The sequence below is a fragment of the Agelaius tricolor genome, unplaced genomic scaffold (genome assembly GCF_023055355.1).
Source record: "Agelaius tricolor isolate 1412-34295 unplaced genomic scaffold, bAgeTri1.0.p SCAF_11, whole genome shotgun sequence".
Lineage (NCBI taxonomy): Eukaryota > Metazoa > Chordata > Aves > Passeriformes > Icteridae > Agelaius > Agelaius tricolor.
Genome location: NW_027269271.1, coordinates 19,972,814 through 19,993,806, shown reverse-complemented (window position 1 = coordinate 19,993,806; position 20,993 = coordinate 19,972,814). Strand labels below are relative to the sequence as shown.

General features: G+C 57.1%; 2 protein-coding genes across 2 annotated transcripts; one reads left to right on the top strand and one right to left on the bottom strand.

Annotated features, from left to right (window-relative positions):
* Nucleotides 1-76: 76 nt before the first annotated feature.
* TIE1 (tyrosine kinase with immunoglobulin like and EGF like domains 1) lies at nucleotides 77-18,375 on the bottom strand. Its single transcript, XM_071436495.1, has 23 exons — nucleotides 12,459-18,375; nucleotides 11,706-11,993; nucleotides 8,309-8,419; nucleotides 8,046-8,201; nucleotides 7,824-7,955; nucleotides 7,404-7,544; nucleotides 7,071-7,199; nucleotides 6,543-6,688; nucleotides 6,255-6,399; nucleotides 5,854-6,012; nucleotides 5,553-5,690; nucleotides 5,151-5,441; nucleotides 3,875-4,165; nucleotides 3,151-3,344; nucleotides 2,719-2,929; nucleotides 2,456-2,566; nucleotides 2,159-2,349; nucleotides 1,919-2,032; nucleotides 1,684-1,754; nucleotides 1,392-1,432; nucleotides 1,173-1,269; nucleotides 819-918; nucleotides 77-659 (listed from the first exon to the last, which is right to left on the bottom strand). Exons 1-23 carry the CDS (start codon nucleotides 12,502-12,504, stop codon nucleotides 588-590), a joined length of 3,375 nt encoding a protein of 1,124 aa, XP_071292596.1. The 5' UTR covers nucleotides 12,505-18,375; the 3' UTR covers nucleotides 77-587.
* On the top strand, nucleotides 18,223-20,265 carry CUNH1orf210 (chromosome unknown C1orf210 homolog). Its single transcript, XM_071435648.1, has 3 exons — nucleotides 18,223-18,838; nucleotides 19,426-19,572; nucleotides 19,916-20,265. The coding sequence occupies exons 1-3, from the start codon at nucleotides 18,367-18,369 to the stop codon at nucleotides 20,263-20,265; spliced, it is 969 nt and encodes a 322-aa protein (XP_071291749.1). The 5' UTR covers nucleotides 18,223-18,366.
* Nucleotides 20,266-20,993: the final 728 nt, after the last annotated feature.

Sequence of the window (20,993 nt, the reverse complement as noted above, 5' to 3'; positions counted from 1 at the left end):
CCCACCACAGCAGCAGATCCTGTTCCCCATCAGTGGGGCAGAGGTGGGTCCCCACCAACACTCCTCTGGACCCAGCTGTTGCATGATCTTTATTGTCCATAAGGCAGAGCTGACATCTCCAAAGGGCCACTGCAGAGCTGGATGCTATGCACAGCCATCATTGTCTTTTTGCACCCAGCAGGGTGGCCCCATCCCATGCCAGCAGCGCTGCTCACAACCCCTGGCACCATTTCAGGCTCAGAGCATGCTGAGGGCTGCAGTTGTATTGCTGCTTCCTCCTCTCACCCAAAGCTTGAGCATTTGTGTCCGTGGGCTTAGGCAGTACCCTGGCTTCTGAGGGAGGCCCTCTCCTGCCTGCTCTGCTGCCAGCACCCTGCTGCTGCTTGTCCTTGGGGGCCACCCCAGCATGTCCCAACAGTGTGGGGCTCTTAGTGGCTGGCACCATGCCAGGGAGGGGATGGCACAGTCGTGCTGCAGGGAAGGCACTCTTGAGAAGGGGCACTGCCATTTGGCTGCTTGGCCCTGGAGAGGATGAGCAGCCCCTTGTCCCCACAGCACTGTTCCAGCAGGCTGGGGCCAGCGCAGCCTCACGCCTCCTCGGCGGTGGCATCAATCCCCGCGTAGGTGAAGTTCTCGAACAGGGCCATGTTCACGTAGGCCTGTGGGGGAACCCCAGTTAGGAGCCGGTTGTGAGCATGTCCACATCTATCTCCTGTCCCCACTAGCATGCTCACGGGCACTGTGCCCTGTTGTCTCCCTGCACCCAAAAAGTGATGGTGGAGTTAACCCCCATACATGGTTCTGCTACCACCACTCACCTTCCTGGCCTCCAGCATGCGGATGAGCTGCATGGAGATCTGGGCGAAGGGAGGGCGCTCGTAGGGGCGGTCCCGCCAGCACTGCCGCATCAGCTCGTACCTGGGGGCGGAGAGTCGTGGGCGGCTCAGTGAGCACAGGAGGAGACGGGACGGAAAAGCTCCTTGTGGGAGATGGGGGAAGCAGGCAGGAAACTAAAGCCGAGGAAAGGTGTTTGGGTGTGGGACCCCAGCCCATTCCTCAGCCACAATGCAGAGGCAACCAGGCAGAAGCTACTGGAAGGTGGTGCGAGCCCTGTGGGGCAGTGGGGTTAGGTTACGTGGGTGCCACCACCAGCCCAGGCTCTGTCCACTTACACCTCGTCGTCGCAGTTACGCGGCTTCTCCATGCGGTATCCCTGCGGCAGCTTCTCATAGAGCTCGGCACACGTCATCCCGCAGTACGGTGTCCCCCCTGCAGCCAGAGACACCCAGAGCCTGAGGAGGTGACAGTCCCTAGGGTCTTCCCCCCAGGGCCCCAGGATAACCAGACCTACAGGGACCTGAGTGAAGGCAGGGGACAGGGAAGAGCCTTACCCAAGCTGACAATCTCCCAGAGCAGGACACCGAATGACCACCTGAAAGGGGAGGAGCCAAGGCTGTGACAGAGCGCCCAGCTGTGCCGCGCTGATGGGCACAGGGCAAAGCCCAGGGTGGAACAAGCAGCCAGGGCTTGGGCTGAGCCAGCAGCTCCTCAGGAAGATGCACCAGCATCACCTCCTGCCCTTGCAGCATCCAGAGCAATAGCATTGCCTCTGTGACTGCACCAGAGGGCGTGGAGGCAGCCACAGCCATGCCCCAGCCCGGTGCCCCTGCCTGCAGCACTTACACATCACTCTTGGTGGTGTACACGCTGTAGTTGAGGGACTCGATGGCCATCCAGCGAACTGGCAAACGGCCCTGGGGAAAGAGAGAGCCACCATCAGGGCTGGAGGAGTGCCTCCTGGGGGGAAGACAGCTGTGATCCAGCCAGTCCTACCATGGTGGGTCGGTCACACCAATGGTGGGCATCCTGCCCACCACACTGGTGCAGGCCCCATGGGGATGTTTCACTTCTGGCTCACCATTGTCTTCTTCACATAGACCTCCTCCCCTCTGGAGAGGCCAAAGTCGGCAATTTTGGAGGCCAGGTTTTCTCCCACCAGAATGTTTCTTGCTGCCAGGTCCCTGTGAATGAACTGAAAAGGAAGAGCAGTTAGCAGGAGCTACATGCTCCCTCCTGCTGGTCCCAGGGACCTCATGCCTCGGTGGGGAACCCCCAGGCCTCAAGGAGAGGGTGATCTGAGGGGCTTGCTGGGATGTACCTGCTTCTCACTCAGGTACTGCATCCCCTTGGCCACATCTGAAGCAAACTGGAGGAGCTGCTGGGATGTGAGGGTGGAGGCAGTGCCGTGCTCCTTGGCAAAGGCTGGGTCTGTCTCCAAGACTCGGCTTTTGCGGAGGAAGTCGAGGAGGTTTCCATATGGAGCATACTCAATGGCAATGTACAGATAGCCTGGGGGGCAGGAGGAGGTTGGGCTACTGGGGCTCTCCCCAGCAGAAAGGAATAGAGGAGTCAAGGGCAGAGGTTGTGGGGCAGGGTAGAATGGGACAGCTCTCACCCTTGTTCTCACAGGCACCCAGCAAGTTGATGATGTTGGGGTGATGGCCCAGTTTGCACAGCACCTCCAGCTCCCCGGCAAAGTCCCGATGGTCATTCTCTGAAGCAAACTCTGGAAGCAAAGAAGGGATGAACACCTCAGGCTACAAGAGGAGCCTTTCCTCTACTTCTCTGCAAAAGAGTCCTGATGCTCCCCAGCACAAGCATGGCCCAGGACACAGCTGCAGCAGTCAGCCCACCCTCCCTCCTTCCCCCAACACTCACCTTTGAGCATCTTGATGGCTGCATTCATTTTCAGGCCGTCCTTTTTGATCATGGCCCTGATTACCTGCCCAAAATTGCCCTCCCCGATCATGTCCTCAAACTTGATGTCTTCCCACTCCAGGATGGGGTAGCTGAGGGGCTCAGGCTGCGGCTTGGGCCGGCGTGTGAGGGTCAGGGTCCCTGAGTTGAACTGTAGGATGGTCTCTTCCCCCTGGCAGATGGAAGCAGGTGAGGTTAGAGGCACCGGGCACCTGCCCGCCCATGCGGCAGTCCCAGCAGGACAGGAGTCATGGGCAAGGGTGGGCTCCGCACCCTCTCCGTGTGGAAGTGAGGTCTGGCTGCATCCGGGCTGGAGGCTATGGAACGTGACCTGGATCGGGCTGGGACCTGGGGAGCAGGGGACACGGTCCTGGCGGGGCAGGCGGCACTCACCGAGCCAGACTGGTACGTAAAGGTGCGGCGCCGGTGGAAAAAGTTCTTCTTGATGAGGAAAAGTGCCAGGAGAGCAAAGAGGATGGTGAAGCAAGTGACGGACACAGAGCCAACAATGGCCAAGAGCAGCTGCTGGTCTGTTCCCGCCTGCTCAGTGCCCTGGCTGCCCAGGCTGGGCGGGACGCTCAGCACTCCTGCCAAAAGGAGGGATGGAGGGTTGTGGTCCATGGTCAAGCCCTGCCTGGCCTGCACTAGTGGCCAACCACCATGACAGCAGCCCTCTCCCAGCACCAAGACCCCCAATGAAGACACCATAACCACATCCAGAGCTCTTGGTGCCACAGTGGCACAGAGGGGGAAGTGTCACTGCCCAGCTCCTGACACTGAACCACTGGTTTCTGGACCTCCAACCAGCTTTGGGCCAAGCCATGATCTCCTCCCATGCTGGCTCTGCTCTGCTCCCCCAGCCCCTTGATTCACATCCCCCGCTGCCCAAGGCAGAGTCACTCTGTAGGAGCCATGATGTCATCATGCCACCCCTGCCCCTGTAGAACTAGGAGGATCAGGTTTTCTTAAGACACCAAGAGTTTTGATCTTGGGCTGCTGCTTCAGAGCCACGCTCAAAGATAGCCACAAGCACCCCAATCATTCTTTGCTGATCAGAATCTGAGCCCAAGCTGCAGCAGAGCTGTGAGCCCTCTGCCTGCTGGGACACTCCTCTCACCATCCCCGAGGGTCTTGGCTTTCACGGGCAGGCTCCATTCCCCTGGCACATGGGAGTTGGCACGGACACGAAACTGGTAGCTGGTGCTGGAATTGAGGCCCCCAATGATCTTGGTGGTCTCGGCGCCGCTGTCGGTGTCAATCCACTGTGGTTCACTAGTGCCTCCCACCTGCTGCAGCTCCACGATGTACTTGGTGATGCCCCCGTTGGGGTACTCGGGCACCTGCCAGGAGAGCCTGACCGCGGTGTCGGACACGGGCTCTGCTGAGAGCAGCTGCGGGGAGGAGGGCCCTGGGACCAAGAGAGAAGAGTGTCAGGCCCAGAATGGGGCTCCTCGTGCTGCTGGGGCTCAGTGCTGCTGCTAGGATTGGACCCTGTGGATGGCAATGGCAACCAGAGCCAGGTCAGCTTTGAGGGATCTTCAGGGATCCCTGGCCCCTGCTTGGAGGAGGTGGAGGTGCTCTCCATGTACCACAGTGAAGCAGGACTCCCAAATGTTCCAGCCACACCATCTGAGGTCTAAATGCCTGTGTATTGACTAGCTCTTGTGACATTTTATTTCTTTAGGCCTCCGTCACATACTGCCTATCCACCACCTCCTCTGAGCCCCCCCTCCTGCCTGCCCACATCCCTAACCCCAAATTTCAAAATCATACAAAGCTCATACAAGCAGAGAGCAGAGGAAACCTGTCATCCCTCAAGCCTGATGCCTATCAGTCCTCTCAGTGTGTACTGTACGGTGCTAAGCCCCCCCAAAGGCCTCATGCATGCCTTCCTTGGTTGCCAGAAAGCTTGGTCAGGCTGGTGCTCCATCTCTGCATGGTCTTCCACCTACTCCAGGAGCTCTGTGTGTGTGTGCCCATAGGTGGGACTGCAGGGCTCCCCAAGCCCTAGTGACCACAGCAAAATTACCTGGCAGCAGGGTTAAAGCAAACCAAAAGGGAAATATTTTTTCATGCAGAGTATAATGATATAGAGGAACTAGTTGCTACAGGGTATTGTAAAGGCTGCAAGTATAGACAGGTTTGAGCAGGGTGTAGAGAACAGATCTGTTTGTGAGCATCACTCATGATGACCTGAATGTCACATTCAGCCTAGGATGTTTCTCAGCTCCTTGGTGCTGGAGACTGCAGAGTCTAGTGGGGAAAGGAGGGCCCATTTTCCCCAAACAGCTGGGATAAGAAGCAGCCAGACCTGGGGATGGTTGCTGTTACAATTATAACTGATTTATCATTGCAATTCCCTGTTACAGTTCCCAGCATTCCACTGGACTCACCTTTACTGTTGATCATGACCTTATAGGGGTCAGAGGGTGGCCCCAGGCTGGTGCAGTGATACACCAGCACCTCCAGCCTGTACTCCTTGTTAAACTCCAAGCCCCCGATGCGGGCAGAGAGCACAGAGATGGATGTGATGTTTTTCTCAGAGACCAACCGCCTTGCAGAATCAAAAAGGTGGACAATGAACCCATGTGCTGGCTCATGGTTGCTTGGCAACTTCCAGTTGACATGAAGCATATTTTTCTCTTCTATGGACCAGCCTTCAATCACAGGTTTGACTGTGGGCTCTGTAAACAAAAAGGCAGCAAAATCTCACGGCACATCAGCTGTGAGACCTTTCAGGCTCTGTGCTGTGCAGGGTCAGGGTCAGGGCCAGGGCCAAGGAGATGGAGGCTCACCGAGGCAGTCAGTCACCATGATGGCTTCGGGACCCTTGCTGCCCTCCCCACCAGCCCCTGGCCGGCTCAGCTGCGCCTTGACGATGTAGGCAGTGACTGGCCGGAGGTTCATGAGGGTGATGTTCTCGCTGTTGTCGACTGTTGGTCAAGAAAACATGTCAAAATCATGCCCATCATCCACAGCCTGCCCTGACACCGGCATCCTCCTCAGCATCACCACAGGGGGCCTGGTATGGAGACATCTGCCCACCCCAGATCTCACCCTCCCACACACAGGTTCCCCAGCCCTGTAGGCACATACCCACAATGGATGACCATGCTGAATTGTCATCCTTGGGCTTGTAGAAGAGCTTGATGGAGGTGATGGGTCCATCACCAGAGAAGCTGTCCACAGGTGACACCACGAGCTGGCGACTCTGCTTGGCCAACAGCCGGGGGGCGCTCAAGGGCACTGGTGGCACTTGGGGGGAAGAAGGGAATGACACTGGTGGGACTGGGAGCAACAAGGAGCAGAGCATGGATACATCTGCCACCTCTTGGCTCCTTCCAGCTTTGTTAGGAGAGTCTTTTATAATCACCCAAACCTGTCTGCTGGCACTGTAGCTGACGATGGGAGGCGCAGGGGTTGTATCGCCACACCATGCTGACAGCCACCTGCAGCAACCCTGGCTTGTCCTGCTCATGCCACCACACTTTCCTCACCTCGGATATTGACCTTGACTTTGCGGCTGTCCTGGCCCCCCGTTGTGGAGACCCGGCACTCCCAGAGCCCCGTGTCTGCCTTTGTCAGGTGCCGCACCTCAAACTCGCAGGTGATCTGCTTCGGCTCGATGATGGTTTTGATGACCTGTGGCACAGAGGGTGCTGTCAGTCCCTCCACTCTGCCCCTGGCTCAGCCCCCATGAGTCTCAAGCTGCCCAGCAGCTGCAGGTACTCTTGAGGGAGCTGTGAATATGGAGATGGTGGTCGGGCAAGGGCATGGGGCAGTACCTTGAGCACAGTGCCGTCAGCCTTGCGCAGCTCCACGCTGTCCCTGGTGGGCAGTGGGTTGCCAATGGCCACGCAGCTGATGATGGGCTCTGAGCCCAGGTTGAACTCCAGCTCTGAGGCCAGCTGGATGATCTGGGGGAACCGGTCTGGTACACAGAAATCAACATTAGGGCTGGCCCTGCTCCTCCCCTACAAGAAAACCTGGCACCTTTTCTTGGACCCAGATGTGGCCAGACTGTGGTGCCAAGGGAAAGGTGATGGATGCTGTGGTGCAGCCCTGATCCCCACCCCATATGCTGGGCTCAGCAACACTCTCAGCACAGATAATGCTGGGATCCAGACCAGATGTTGCCCTTGCAATGTCCTGGTTTCTACAGACTTGGAGTCTAATTCCACAGCCAAGGGGTCCTGCTGAACCAGCTGGTGAGACCAATAGCCAGCGGCCCTCCCAGCTACTGATGAGGAAAGAGCCAGCACCCACTAGAGGGTGGGGGATGGAAACCTGCCACAGCCCCGTGCCAATCTCACCTGACTTCTCACAGTGCTGCCCATGCCAGCCTGCAGGGCAGACACAGCCACTGAAGCGGTTACAGCTGCCTCCATTTTGGCAGGTGCACTCCAGGGCACAGTCAGGGCCGTAGAATCCTGAGGGACAGGCTGTGGGAAAAGAAGAGCTCACTGCTACCCCTGGCCATGGCACAGGACCACAGAGACAGCAAGCAGCTGATGCAGGCAGCTGTACTGCTCAGCCTGTGTTGACCCTCAGATGTGGAGAGGGTTGCAGAGGTGCTGCTGGAGAGCAGCCAGGCCCTGGAGGAAGCCCAGCTGGGTGAGAGCTGGTGGACACCCATGTCCCTGTACCTTGGTCACAGCGGGAGCCACTCCAGCCCGAGGCACAGGAGCAGCCATAGGGGTCGAGAAGGCAGAAGCTGAGCCCCCGGCAGCCCTGGGCTCTCTGGCATGTCTCCTGGCAGTTGCGGCCAAACTGGCCTTCCTGGCAGGCTGGAAAAAGAAGCATGGTCTGCTCTCGCCCACCATTCATCCATGCACTTACTGCTTGTGGGTGGCACAGAGCTGGCTCGGGTGCCCCCAGCCCTGTATCACCACCTCGAGGAGACGTGGGACCCATGTGGCTGGTCCAGTCACAGAGGGCACTGAGGGTGGGGAGGAACTGGGGATGAACAGGGCATTTCTAGACACAGTGCTCCGGTCTAGGGGTGCAAGAGATTCCCCCACATATGCCCTGGGCACAGCACCCAGTGCTGGGCAGGTGGAACCCACCTCTCTCACAGCGGGTGCCCATGAACCCTGGAGGGCAGATGCATTCTCCAACGTGGTCGTGGCAGATGCCGCCGTTCAGACAGTCGGGACAGTCCTTGTCACAGGATGGTCCCCATTTCTTCGCAGGGCAGGCTGCAGAGAGAGCAGAGAGGGCCAGGGTGCCACCTGCCACAGGGCAGGGTACAGCTGTCCCCAGTCCCAGGCAGCCAGGGCCCTGCTCACCTCTCACGATGAGGCGGTAGAAGGCACTCCACAGAGGGCTGTCCCCCATGAATGTGGCACTGTAGACACCGTTTTCATTGACACTGACATTGGGGAGTGTCAGGACGACGTGGTCATCCTGCACCTCGCCCCGGTCCGTGGTTTGGTAGTAGGTGCCTGCAAGGGGACAGAGGGTTATCTGTGACCTCCCATGCCCACAGGGCCAGTGCCAGGCACCAGCTGGGAGCAGCTCCAGCCCTGTGTCTGCTCTTGGAACTACTTGCCGTTTCTTTTCCACATAACATCTGTCTCCTTCCTCTTGAGGATCCTGGCAGAAAAGGTGGCCATCTCGGCAACATTCACAGACTGCGTGGCCTTCACTGGGAAGAGGTGGGCTGCAGAGGAGGAGGAGGCACAGATTGCACAGCAGTCACCCCCTGAGGGCACTCACACCCGAGGGCAGTGCTGACACCTGGTCACACCAGGACACACCCTGGTATGTTTCTGCTGGAATGTGATGACACATCTCCCTGTCCACTCCATGTTGGACCCAGGACCCCCCAAGTCTCTGCAGGAACTGGGCTCCCTCACAGCCTCTTCAGGCATATACTAAGGAATGGGATTTGGCACCCTGCCCTCTGACCAGCCCACCATCTGCACAGGATGCTGGTGGCAGCAGTCTGGGGAGGTGACATCTGAACAAGTGTGCATGGTGCACCCCGCCTGCTGGTGAGGTGTGGAGTGCTGCAGGCAGGGAAAGCAGGGCAGGGGAGGGGAATTAAGTGTGCAGGAGGCTGCACTCCAGCCCCCAGGACCAGCAGCCCCATCATGGCTGTTTTCCTGATTCCCCAGGTGCTGGGGTGTGCAGCAGCAATGAACTCCTGGAGTATTAATGTGAGTCAGCCAGACCCCAGCCTGAGCACAAACAGAGCTATAAATACCTTAAGGCCTGGGAAACCAAGCCCTGGGCGTGCCAGGACAGACACAAAGGAGGACACAGGCGGCTGCTGGTTTTTGGAGCCTGGCAGTACTCCAGCTTGCACACACTAAAAGGAGCCACGCCAGGCTGGAGCTAAAACACATCCAGCCCTGTGTCCTGCCCCTCTGAGGCCAAGGATCAGGAGGAAGCAGCACACACTGCAGACGCCCAGGGAAGGGCACCGCAGGTCACACTTGGCAGTCATTTCCCAGAATCGCCTCCCCATCTATCCCTCTAGTTGGGATCTTTCTTCCATGGACTTTGAAGCCCTCAGTGGTGGGCTCACAGATATGGCACTCACTCTGTTTCAATCCACCTCACTCCCTGGAACGAAAGGCAACAGTTCCCTGGGGACCCCCAAACACAACACTTTGCATTTGTGCACACAGATTTACCTGTCACCCCATCACTGAAGCCCTTCCAAGCTGCATCTCTCCCTCTCTCCCACTCCATAGTGCATTCACCATCTCCCCAGGCAGCTCAGGGACAGCAGGCAGCATGGCTGCTTGTTCAGCTCTGCACCCACAGCTGGTGACACAGGTCCATGCAAAGACCTTGTGCCATGCCAGTGGGAACTCCCTCATGTGACAAGAACCACTCCTATTCCTACTCTCCCTTTTTTTAGTCAGTTATTTACCCATGCAAAGATCACTCCTGCCACCCCCTGGGTGCAAAGTTTGTCTCAAAGAACCTCTGAAAGGGATTTTTCCCAGTTTTCTCCAGGAATTTGAGCAGACAATTTCAATTTGGTCTTTCACAGCATCCTCACCGCAGCCACCCCAGAAACCCTACCACTGCAAACTCTTTCTCAGGGACCATACCACCATATATTCTGCTCTTTATTACAGTTTGTGCTCTTTTTCCAGGTTCTGACTTGAGTTTTCAGGCTGTAACTCCCTACCCAGAAGTTTTAGGAAAGTCTGGTTTCCCAAGGGCAGCAAGACAGCCTAGCTCACCACACACCCAGCCTGGTGATGTCATGCTGCTCCATTCTGCTATTTATCACCTGTCTCTTGCTAACAACAGTGGCATTTTAGACAGATCCTCCAGCAAATTTTCCCAAACTTTCTGTTGTACACACAGATACAAAAATTTTTAAAATGTTGGTTTTCTGCAGTTGTTTTTCTGGGTGTCTTTCTGCTCTGGAAAGTGTAAAAGATAGTTTATTGACAGATTTAAACACTTCTGAAATTGCTTCTCAGGATCTCTTTGGTTTGCTTTACTTTGTTTTTTCAGTAATGCTTCCAAAATTTATCAAACTTCCTAAGTTCTTCTCCATGCATGACCTTTTGAGAGCTGCCAGCTTTCCTCTAACAGCATTCCCCACCCACTGTTTAATCACCCTGGCCTGCTTTGGTGTTCTCTCAGGCAAAACAGGAGAGATGGCACACACCAAGTCACTTCAGTGGGTTCTGTATCCAGATCTCCTGCAAACATGCAAATTTTTTGCTTACTAATTCCTTTATTTTTTTACCTTCTCCTCAAAACAGAGCAATAGAAGCTTCTTAGAAACTTGTGAAAGAGACACATTTTTGGCATTTGTAACTCCCAGAGGGGCTCCTCCAAAGCACTATTTTAGCCTGGCTAAGTGGACCCAGGAGTGGGGGCTGACTGAGAACACCCCACTGTCCCAAGGATGGAGCCCCAGAGCCATCATCTCCATCTATGATTTATAAACAAGAACATCTAGGGGTGCAGAAATTCCTCTGTGCTCCTCACCCCATGCTGCTGGTCATGTCTCCCACACTGTCTCCATTGGCCTCTGCTCCATTCCTCAGTGCCACCCTGCTTGCTCAGACAATCTAGCTCTGTTTCCAACATCACCACTGCCATTTTTCAGCTTGAGCCTCTTTACAAGGACAAAAGCTGAGTCCTGCTCCCTGGGGGATGCTTAGGCCACACCAGCAGCCTCTGTGCCCCAGCTTGGAGACACTCAATCTCCTTGCTGAAGCTGTCTTAACACAGGCAGGGAAAATTGTATCCTCTCCTCTTATTCTGAGCAAAAGGACAGCTGTTTTAGCTAGACTTTCTAAAAATGAGCAAGAAAGCATCCTGAGGCAAATATCACAGAAAATTTCAGTCCTAATAGGAGTGTGCGGCCCCAGGTGGTGTCCCTGCTGCTGGTCAGCCCAGGGAGGCCCTTTGGATTCTTATGGCCCAAAATAGGAGCAGGAGACAAGCCCAGCACTGCCCTTGGCTATAGTGCAGTCTGGCAGTGCCTCTCAGCAAGCCCCACTGCTGGAAGGGCGACGTGCTGCCCCGGGATGGTGTTTGTCCAGCACCTGGGGAGGCTGCCAAAGATCTGTCCCAGCACTACCTCCTCCCCTTGAGCCTGTGGTGGGGGCATGGGCTAGCACAGCTCCGAAGGGCTACCCCTTGCTCTAGTTAATGATTTCCAGACCCCACAACCTCCTCCAAGGGCACTCAACTTCCTCTTGGACCTTGCCCTTCTCCCAAGCCCCATTATAAATACAGATTGCTCCTCTACGGGGCTCGACCATGCTCTTCTAGCTGAACATCCCTTCCACCTCCCTTCCATCTCCCCACCACCAGGGCTGGTGGACCCCAAACATAGCTTATGGCTCACCACTGTCCCCCCACCCCCCTGCCTGGTGCTGGGATTGTGAAGCACAGGGCAGGCAGGTCCCCTGTGCACCTGACTGGCAGGCAGGGGCCTCCTGCTGCCCCCAGAAGGCACTCACCATTGTGGCTGTTGTGCACATAGACCACCTGGGCCTGCTCGGTTGGGGTGCGCCCCAGGCAGTAGAGGATCCCCACCAGGTCAGCCTTGGAGAAGCCCCTGGCCTGGACTTGGTTGCTGCGGTTGTGGTAGTTTTGGAAGCCCATTTTGGGGTGAGTCATCACGATCTTGTTCTCCCGCTCGATCCGCAGGTAGCTCACGTCGTGCTCCCCCACGACGCAGGAGAGGAAAAAGTCGGAGTGGGACAGGCTCTGCACGTTGGCAACCAGGGTGATGTCCAGGATGGCCCCTGGGGTGAGGGAGCACAAGAGCACATCACAGCTGGGCAAGAGCATGGCCACACCAGCCCTGCCTCGGGGCCAGATCCTGTCACCCAGATGTCCCCCCCTTTCTAGGACATTTTTGCCACCCCCAGCCCAGAAGGCACAGCCAAGGCAAAGCAAGGTGCATTGCAGACACATTGGGATGACACAGTCCACATTTCTGCTCTCCTTTTGGAGACCCCAGCTGGATCAGCACCCCAGCATAAGCCAAGCATGTATCAGAATGGGGTTCTTGGGGTGCCTCTCCTCCCATGTCAGAGAGAGACAGCCAGGGGCCTCTGAGAGCTCCAAATGGCTGATCACAAAGGGACATTTCCTCCCTCCCAACCCTGCTCCGATGGCGCCACTGAGCTTCCACAGCTGCCTCTTCCCACCAAGCCACCCTGAGGCAGGGGCTGCTCACTTAAGTCAGATGAAAAGGAGCAATTTACCTGCCAGATGTGGGAAGAGAAGTAGAAGATAAAGCTGGAGTCCCATGTCCTTGGAGCTTGTTCCAAATCTGGCAGAGGTCAGAAAATCCCCAGCATTTCCTGGCTACGGGGCTCAGAGCTGGAGGCTGTGGCTGCCTAGGAGCTCCACGTGAGCAGCAGCTCAGGTCCACTGCTCCCTGCCCATGTCCCCCATCTCTTCTCCGTGCTGTTGCTTGACTTCCAGGGCAGCTGGGACCACCTCCTGTGGTGCATAGCCTGGACACGGACTGAGAGATGCCCCCGTTTCTCTGGCTCTGTGGCCAGCCAGCTGCTCAGGAGCAGGGCTTGCTGGCCAAGGGGCCCCCGGGCTCCCCTGCCTGGTGGCAGCTCTTCCAGGGAAAGGCAGCCGCCCACCCCTCCAGGGCTAGGGCTGCGTGCTCAGGGTTCCCTGAGCCATGCTGAGCCCCTAGCCCAGGCAGGAGGTGCCCTGACCCTGCTTTTCGTCCAATGTTCAGAGCGCCTCATGCCCCAGCCCGCCCGGGCGGTGGCATCCCCATCCCCGCGGAGCAGCCCCGTTGCTGATGGCTGTGGGAAGGGCTCTCTGGAGCAGGGAAAGGAAAGGGGCCAAGGGGCCGTGGCTGGCGGCGGCGGCGGAGCCAAATCCTGTTTCCCATGCGGCGTTTCCTGCTCTCCACCCATTGTTTGGAGACGGCCCTGACTCAGGAGCCGTCGGGAGCAGCCCTGCACAGGCTGTCCCCCGGGGAGCGGCGTGCGGCGGGGCTGAGGCCGCGCACACCTCGGGGCGCCTCAGCCTCCCGCCGCCACGAGCCGGGGTGCGAGGCACGGCCCGCCCGGCCTCCGGGGTGCGAGGCACGGCCCGCCCGGCCTCCGGGGTGCGAGGCACGGCCCGCCCGGCCTCCGGGGTGCGAGGCACGGCCCGCCCGGCCTCCGGGGTGCGAGGCACGGCCCGCCCGGCCTCCGGGGTGCGAGGCACGGCCCGCCCGGCCTCCGGGGTGCGAGGCACGGCCCGCCCGGCCTCCGGGGTGCGAGGCACGGCCCGCCCAGGCTCCGTGCACTGCCAGGGCTTGACTCGTCCTGAAGGGGCCCATTGGGGGGGACACTGTCCAGCTTCAAAGGGGCTGAGTGGGAGCATGGGCAGGACGCCAACAAGCTGCCCAGCTCACACGGGAGCGTGGCCACTGCCCGAGGAGAAAACCCTGTGGTTTGTGGTAAACATGTCTGGGGGGAAGGGGAAGCAGGAGAAAGCCTGGCTTTCCTTGAGCACTTTCCCATGCACAGTGCTGGCATGGGCACAGCACAGCATGGCCTTGCTACAGCCCAGCCCCAGAGTGTCTCCCTCCCAGCATGGAGGCTGTGCCAGCCACCAGCAGGCTCCAGGCTCTTCGCCTGGCAAACGAAAAGTGTTCCTCATGAAATCGCCATAAGCTTCACGCACCAAACCTCACACTGCTTCACAAATCAAACTGTTCCCATGTGAAAAGCCAGGGCTGCCAGGGAGTGAGTCTCATGTTTTGATGTGTCCTGGGCCCATGCTGTATCCGGCCAAAAATCTAAAGTACACATGGAGAGGAAAGGGAAATCCATTCATCGCTTCCGACTATTTACAGAGTGCTCTGGGGCCGCGCGGTGCCCATGGCATGCTGAGGAAGGGATGGCAGTGAGCAGGGGCTCCCACAGTGCAGCTGCCCGGCCACCCCATGGCAGGAGGGGGGAGAGGATCTGAAAAAGGTAGATACCAGGTGCAGCTGCCCTCATTTGCTTGGAAAATGAAGCTGGCTGTAGGGGCTAGTCAGGTTAAGAACTGCGTGCTTACATGTGCAACTCATTCTGTGCTTCCCTGGCAGCTGTGGGGGAGTGCATCACACAGAGCCCGAGTCAGAGTGCATTCAGTGAAATGCCCTCTTTCGGGAGGATCCATTTGAGGATGGGATTATTCATGCAGAATTTTTGTGGAATTGGAGCCATATGGGGTCATTCTCTGCATCAGGCCATACCCAGGAGATCTCAGGGATCCATTGAGGAATCTGACCCAATGTGATTTGTTGTCTTGTGTTTTTTGCTAGGAGCACCTGGATAAGAGCTATATGTGCAGATTCCTTTGGCTGGAGGTAGGGTAGGAAACCTTTCTGGGGAGTTTTGTGGTCAGCTAGGACCTTACAGCTCCAGTTTAAGTTTATCTGTCTCCAGGGGAGGCACCAGAGAGATAGGCACAGCTGAGCACAGCCGAAGCAGCTCTCCACACTTGCTCTCCGGCCACATGGAAAGCTCCAGTTGCCCAATCCATAGGACACTCCAAGCACCTGAATATCTGCTGATTTCATGATCCTCAGCTTTTTTGCTGAATCACAACATACTAAAAAAAAACCAAAAACCAAAAACAAAAATCCCCCAAAGACTGAAAAAATTATCACTTTTTGTTTTCATTTGCACATTCTAATGCATGGCACCACATGCCAGAAACCATAATGCACAGATACACTTCCTGATAGGAAATGCAACCCCCCTGCAGATCCACCAGTGGACTGGGCTGCCTCAGCAACACTTTCTAGCCCTGCTTCTCTGGATACTTGTTTTGTTTTATGTATTCAGCGGGTCCTGGGGAGGCCCTGCAAAGTTGGGCTAAGGACTCATCCCACCAGGCAAAGGAGCATCCTGGAAGTGGGGTATTTGAGCATCCCCAGCCCACCTGGGCAGCTGGGAAGCAGGAGCTGCCTTAGCATCCAGCACATGCCCACAGGATGAAGGACAGGCTGCTGGGAAGCCCTTTCCCTGAGGAAAGGGTGGATGTGCGGCTGTGGAGGGGCCCTTTGGCAGCTGGGGGAGGAGGGGCCATCCTGTCCCAGCTGCTGACAGTTCCGAAGTATTCTTGCTGGCAATAGGCTTCCTGTCGATGAGCAGGCATGGGACCAGGGAATGGGGAACAGGGAAGAGAGTTTGAGGCTCCCCCTGCTTCAGAGGCAAAGCCAGGAGCAGGTGCAGCCAGCACTTTCCCTGCCCGGCCTGTGGCTCTGCCAGCCTTGCCCACTCACCTGCCCCATCACCTGTGGGCACAGGAGCAGGTCTGGCGTGCCAGCAAACACCCATGAGATGCTGCTTTTATGTGATTTCTCAGACTGTCACTGACTCCATGGCAGGATTGGAAGGGAGAACTACTGTTAAGTGGCAGGTCTGCATGGGGGGTGCCGAAGGTGGTGGGGCACTCCCGTCCTCTGGGACCTTCATGAACAGGTGCTGTTCACTGAGCTGCTGCTGCTGGCCCCAGGGACCTGCCAGTTTGCTGCATGCTTTAAACACCTTTCTGCTGGAATTCCAGCAAGACCTTTGTTTTCCTGTAGGATACTTTCCTGCTGCCTCAGCCCCAGCTTCCCCCGACGGGGCTGGCTGTGTGCCCCTGTCCCAGGTGCGTGGACCAACATCTGGACCAAGCTCAGGCTGCTCTCCTCCAGTGCAGCGTCTCAGGGCAGATGCCACAGCCGTGCCCCCTCCTCCCTCTGGAGGCTCCCCAGCCCTCCCAGGGTCCTGCTGCCACCTCGGCAGCCCCCACGGCACCCACAGCGCAGCCGGCAGTCCTGCTCAGCGATCACGGGCGGCCACACGGCTGGGAGGTGATGGGGCGCGGCTGTTAATGTGTAACTGGCACCGCCACCTTTCACCAGCTCGGGAGGAGCGGGGCCGCGGCGCAGCGGGGCCGGGGCGGCAGCCAGGCCGGGTGCTGCTGAGTGCGGGGCCGGCCTGTGAGGACTCGGTGGCGGCCCAGAACCGTGCGGCCGCGGCCACACCTCGCCCGGCAGGGCCGGCTCTGCCGGCTTCCCAGCTTTCCCCGAGACTTGTTTTTCTGGCCGGAAGTTTCCTGGAGCCAAATGGCTCCTACCTGCCTGCTCTGCTGGGTCTGCAGCCTCCTCTGCGCCTGGTCAGTGGTGATGGGACACCCCTGCAGCCTTGACCACCAGGTAGGGGGGCCGTGGGGGCTGCGGCGCGGGCAGCACTGGGGGTGGGCAGGGCCGGCTCCTGGGCCTGCAGGACAGCTGGGGTGTCACGAGCAGCGGGGCCTGGCAGGCAGCTCCTGCTCTGCACGGCTCAAGAGAAGACGAGTGATGAAAACCCACGGGAGGCAGCAGAGTTAACTGGGAGATGTGCTGTGCCAGTGGCCACCAGCCACAGGGGTGGTTTGCTCATGCCCAGAGCCCGGCTGTCCTGCTCCCAGCCTTGGGCTGAACGTGTCATGTTATCCAGCCTGTTCACAGAGCACGGCCTGGGAGAGCATTGTCTGAGTCACGGCATTTCTGACTGTGGGGGTCTCTTGGCTGCAGGTGTAACACAGCTGCCCATAAGGGGTGCATGGCAAGCAGCCATGAGTCACATCCCTGAGGAGGTCCCAACCCCTCATTCCCTTCCCCAATGCATGGTGATGCAGTGACTGGAGCCAGGGTGATTGGCAGGCATGGGGCCAGGATCCCTAAACACCCGGCAAGGAGCAGGAAACTCTGCTAAGCCACTGGGACAAGCACTGCAGCCAGCAGCTTGGCTGCATCAGGCAGGAGCTGAGAGAATGAAGGAAAGTGGCTGTCGGGGCCACTGACCTTTCCACTGAGCTCTCAGTTATTCCACTCAAAAGTTTGCACTGTTTTCCAAAGCCTCCCTGAGCCCAGCTGTGTTTGAGCTGGAAACAGGGCCTGTGTGGTGCCCCTGAGGCTTGGCCCAATTATAACCCAGTCCTCAGCACCTGAGGTTTTTAAGGGCATATCTGTTCCTCTACCAAGCAGGAACAGCAGGGTCTGATAGGAGATTTAGGAGGATGAAAAGACAGGTGAAGGAAACTGAAAGCTCAGCTAGCTGGAATGTAGCCAACACAGAAACCCAGGACTATGGACCACAGTAGACTTAAATCACAGCATCTCTGCTTGCAAGGTCCAAACACAGTACTTAGCAGGAGCTTGTGCCTGCCAAACCAAACTTAAATTGCTGACCTGCACTCTGGCAGCTTCAGTGTGGACACTTGACCCCCTCCCACTAAAAGCCCAGGAAAGAGTAACCCATGCTGTGGATTGCTCCCCAGAACTATTTGAGTTTTCCCTGTTTTACTGGGAAAAAATAAATCCATCCATGTGGGTTGACATCCTTCCATCCTGCTCTGCTGGTCTTTTGGGACAGTGAATGGTCCTTGGCCTCAGGTTTCCTGATACTGACACAGCCAGCCAGCAGTAAGCCACAGCTACCTACTGTGTATCCTCAGGAAGGTGGCATAGATGGAAGCATTGGTGCATTGTCCTGCACAGGCCCCAGGGAGCTGCTCCAGGCACAGGTGACTGGTACAGGTGCCTATAGCTCTGCAGCCTGGTCAGCTTCCTGCCTGCCCTTGCAACAGGCAAGGCTTGCCTGCTTCCCTGCTCCACCTGGGAGGATGCCCCTGTGTCACACAAGAGCTCCCAGGGGGCTGGAGGTGGGGATCCAGGGGAGGAAAAGGAAGGCCCTCTGCAAACTGACCCTGTATGACAACTGCCCTCTATGGAAGGACAGGGAGGTGACAACCTGCTGCCTCTTCACTCATCCATCTGGGTTTTTCCTCCAGCCCTGCATGCTCCTTCTTTACTGTTTCAGTCAGCTGCTCTCAGTCCTGGGCTGTCCTGCTCATCTTTCTCTATTTATCTAGGCCCACTCCAGTCTGGTAGCTCACGTGTTTTTTAAACATGTGTGTGTCTTTGCTTTTTTAAACTCTGCAAGAGTAATTAAGACATCTGAACCTTTGAGCAGTCTCTCTATGGAGACACTCCCCATCATGGATAGCCCATCTCAACAGTAGCTCTTTTCCCAGGGGTGGGCCAACTGCAGTGGGAAGAACCTTCAGCACGCTCCAAGTTCCCTTCCAAGAAACATCAGCAGTTTGGACCTCTCCTTCAACTCCTTGGTCATGCCCCATCACAGGACTCTCTTGAAGCACTTCCCTTCCCTGCAGTCTCTCAACCTCTCCAGCAATGCCAAGCTCATGCTGAGCCCAGCAGTCTTCTCCAACCTTGGGGCGCTGCGTCTGCTGGACCTGAGCAGCTGCAGCATCACCCACATCCACGAGGACACTTTCAAGGGCCTGGGAAACTTGCACACCCTGCTTCTAAGAAACAACAGCTTGCAAGAGCTTGATGTCCCTTTCCTTTTGCCGCTGAAGGCTCTTTTCCACCTGGACCTGCAGCACAACGCGATGGTCTCTGTGGACCCTTGGAGCCTGCAGCTGTTGGAGATGGTCCCACAAGTCCATCTGGAAGGGAACCCCTGGGCCTGCGACTGCAGCGCGCACCCTCTGCAGCAGTGGCTGCGGCGCAGGCGAGGTGAGTGGAGGGCATGGGTGGCAGGGAGTGTGTCAGGCATGCAGAACCTTGAGTGCAGGAGTCTTGCTTGATCCATTTGCTTCAACCCCTGGGCAAGGTCTGAGATGGTTCTCTGTCCTACCCTGCTGAGGGACAGCAAACTGAAATGTGATGTGTCTGTTCCTTGCTTGCAGTTACACAGGATACCAAGGATTTCTAAGAATGTCAGAAGAATAATTTGGCTACTCTTCTGTGAAATGGGTTGTGTGTACACTTTGGCCTTTAAATCCATCTTTATGTGACTTTGTGAAGTGACCACATTTTCATTGTTGAGGAGTTGGCAGCTCCCTCTCTGGAGCCAGGTCAGGCTCCAACCATTTGAGTTCAGCTCCAAGTAAGAGCAGTGGGGTTTCTGTGGGTATCCATGAATTTGTCTGTATCCAGTTTAAAGGAGCTGCTAATCAGAGTCACACACGGTTCCTTGGTCAGGGGATTTTCCCTTTGGTTGTTTCCTACAATATGCTGAGGGTCAGTGAATCTGTAAGGCAGAGCCAGGAGCATCTTGCAATGCAACCCATCAACCCAGGAGCAAGAGGGGATCATCTTCTCTAAACTGGAGAGGGGATGGGTGCAGACCCCCATCTCACCTTAGCCCATTTGTCTCCCAGCTGTGCAGGTGACCTGCGTGTCCCCCCCAGAGCTGAGGGGCCAGGAGATCGCAGCTCTGGATTCTCAGGACCTGGGCTGCCAGGTTAAGCAGCGGTTTGCTCGTGAGCTCACCACACCACAGAATATCACAGTGACTGAGAACAACAGTAAGTTGTGCAGATTCAGAGGTGTCCATAAGGTCTAGCACCTTCCTGTCCTCTGTCATACTGGGTGGGGCTGCAGGTGGAGACCCCCCGCTCTGCCCCACAGTCCCAGAGGCTCAGGCTGCTGGGCCACGCTCGTGCAGTGGCTTGGTGGGAGGGTGGCCAACTCCTGGAGGTTTTTGCTGGCTTTGTGACAGAAAAGTTAACAGGTGCCACGAAGCCACATGGAGCACAGACTCCAGAGTGATGGGCAGCAGTACCAGCCAGCTGTCAGGCAGTTTTGCCCCCAGTGTTCACACCCCCTGGGTGTGCTACAGGCTGACCATGTGCCTTTCCTGTGTCACAGGCACTTCACTGCCTGCTGGGAAGGGGGGAAGGAGCTGGCCATACCTGGTGGGATTCCTGGTGACAGCGATTGGCATCTCCATCCTGATTGCACTGGCTGCCAAGTGCAAGCTTGCCCACAAGAACTTCGCCAGCTACCGCCACCGGCCGCTGCCTGAAATCAGCTCCATCGGACGCAGCCCCATGGAGGATAGCAGCAGCTGGGACAGGGGCTCCTGTGGGAGCCATTCCATAACTGATGCTGCTGACCTGCAAGCTGAGGATGATGATGGCTTCATCGAGGACAACTACATCCAGCCCAGTGAGCAGCTGCCAACAAAAGAGGAGCGGGAGTTGCATCGCTCCATCTGAGCTTACAAGCTTATAGCTCAGCCACCACTGCTGCGGCCTCTTGCTGTCTCCCTGGCTCCACCCCTTTCCTACCAGTCCTTGGCTTTGGGCCCCACATGTTTGGGCCAGGAGGAAGGGAGCAGGGAGGAGGGGAGAGAGGGATGGGCTAGGAATGATGATGGAGGCTGAAGGCAGCTGGTCAGAGTGTCCCAGCATGACACCACTAGGCTGCACTGTCACAGGGACACCAAACCAGGTGCTGCTTTCCCAGCCTTGCTCAGATGCTGAAGATGAAGGAGGCGGTGCCTATCGTGCCCGGGAAGCCAGGTGAAGTGGGAAGAGGAGCCTGCCCTGGTGCTGCCATGGGGTCCTGGCCCCACTGCCCCATGGTGCCAGACTCAGCCCTGCTCTGTCCCTCAATGCATTGTCACTCTGAGGTGTGATTAAAGAATGATTTAGCCCTCCCTCTGCCTGCAGTAGTTTGGTGGGACTCTCCCAGTGGCAGTGCTGGGAGGAGACTCCCAGCCCCACAGCTGGGGTGCAGCTTTTTTTGCATGTGCTTTCAAGGACCATAAATACATTGCTCTAACTGTGGCAATGAAAGACCACATCTGTGGCACAGTGAGTGCTCTTGTCCAAACAAATATTTCACCTGCTCTGGTGTAGGCCCTAGTGCACCATCACAGGGTTTCTGTGCATATCTCTTCAGCCACAGCCCTTCTTTATTTTCTCTCTTTCCTCTCCAGGAA

Excerpts from the sequence above, each read along its gene's own strand:
- TIE1 (XM_071436495.1), bottom strand. The coding sequence starts at position 12,504 with ATGGGACTCCAGCTTTATCTTCTACTTCTCTTCCCACATCTGGCAG. Across the intron at positions 2,350-2,455 it reads GGGTGCCTGTGAGAACAAGG|GCTATCTGTACATTGCCATT; the intron begins GTGAGAGCTGTC and ends CCTGCCCCCCAG. Across the intron at positions 1,433-1,683 it reads TACACCACCAAGAGTGATGT|GTGGTCATTCGGTGTCCTGC; the intron begins GTAAGTGCTGCA and ends CTCCCCTTTCAG.
- CUNH1orf210 (XM_071435648.1), top strand. The coding sequence starts at position 18,367 with ATGCCCCATCACAGGACTCTCTTGAAGCACTTCCCTTCCCTGCAGTCT. Across the intron at positions 18,839-19,425 it reads GCAGAACCTTGAGTGCAGGA|CTGTGCAGGTGACCTGCGTG; the intron begins GTCTTGCTTGAT and ends TTTGTCTCCCAG. Across the intron at positions 19,573-19,915 it reads CACAGTGACTGAGAACAACA|GCACTTCACTGCCTGCTGGG; the intron begins GTAAGTTGTGCA and ends CCTGTGTCACAG.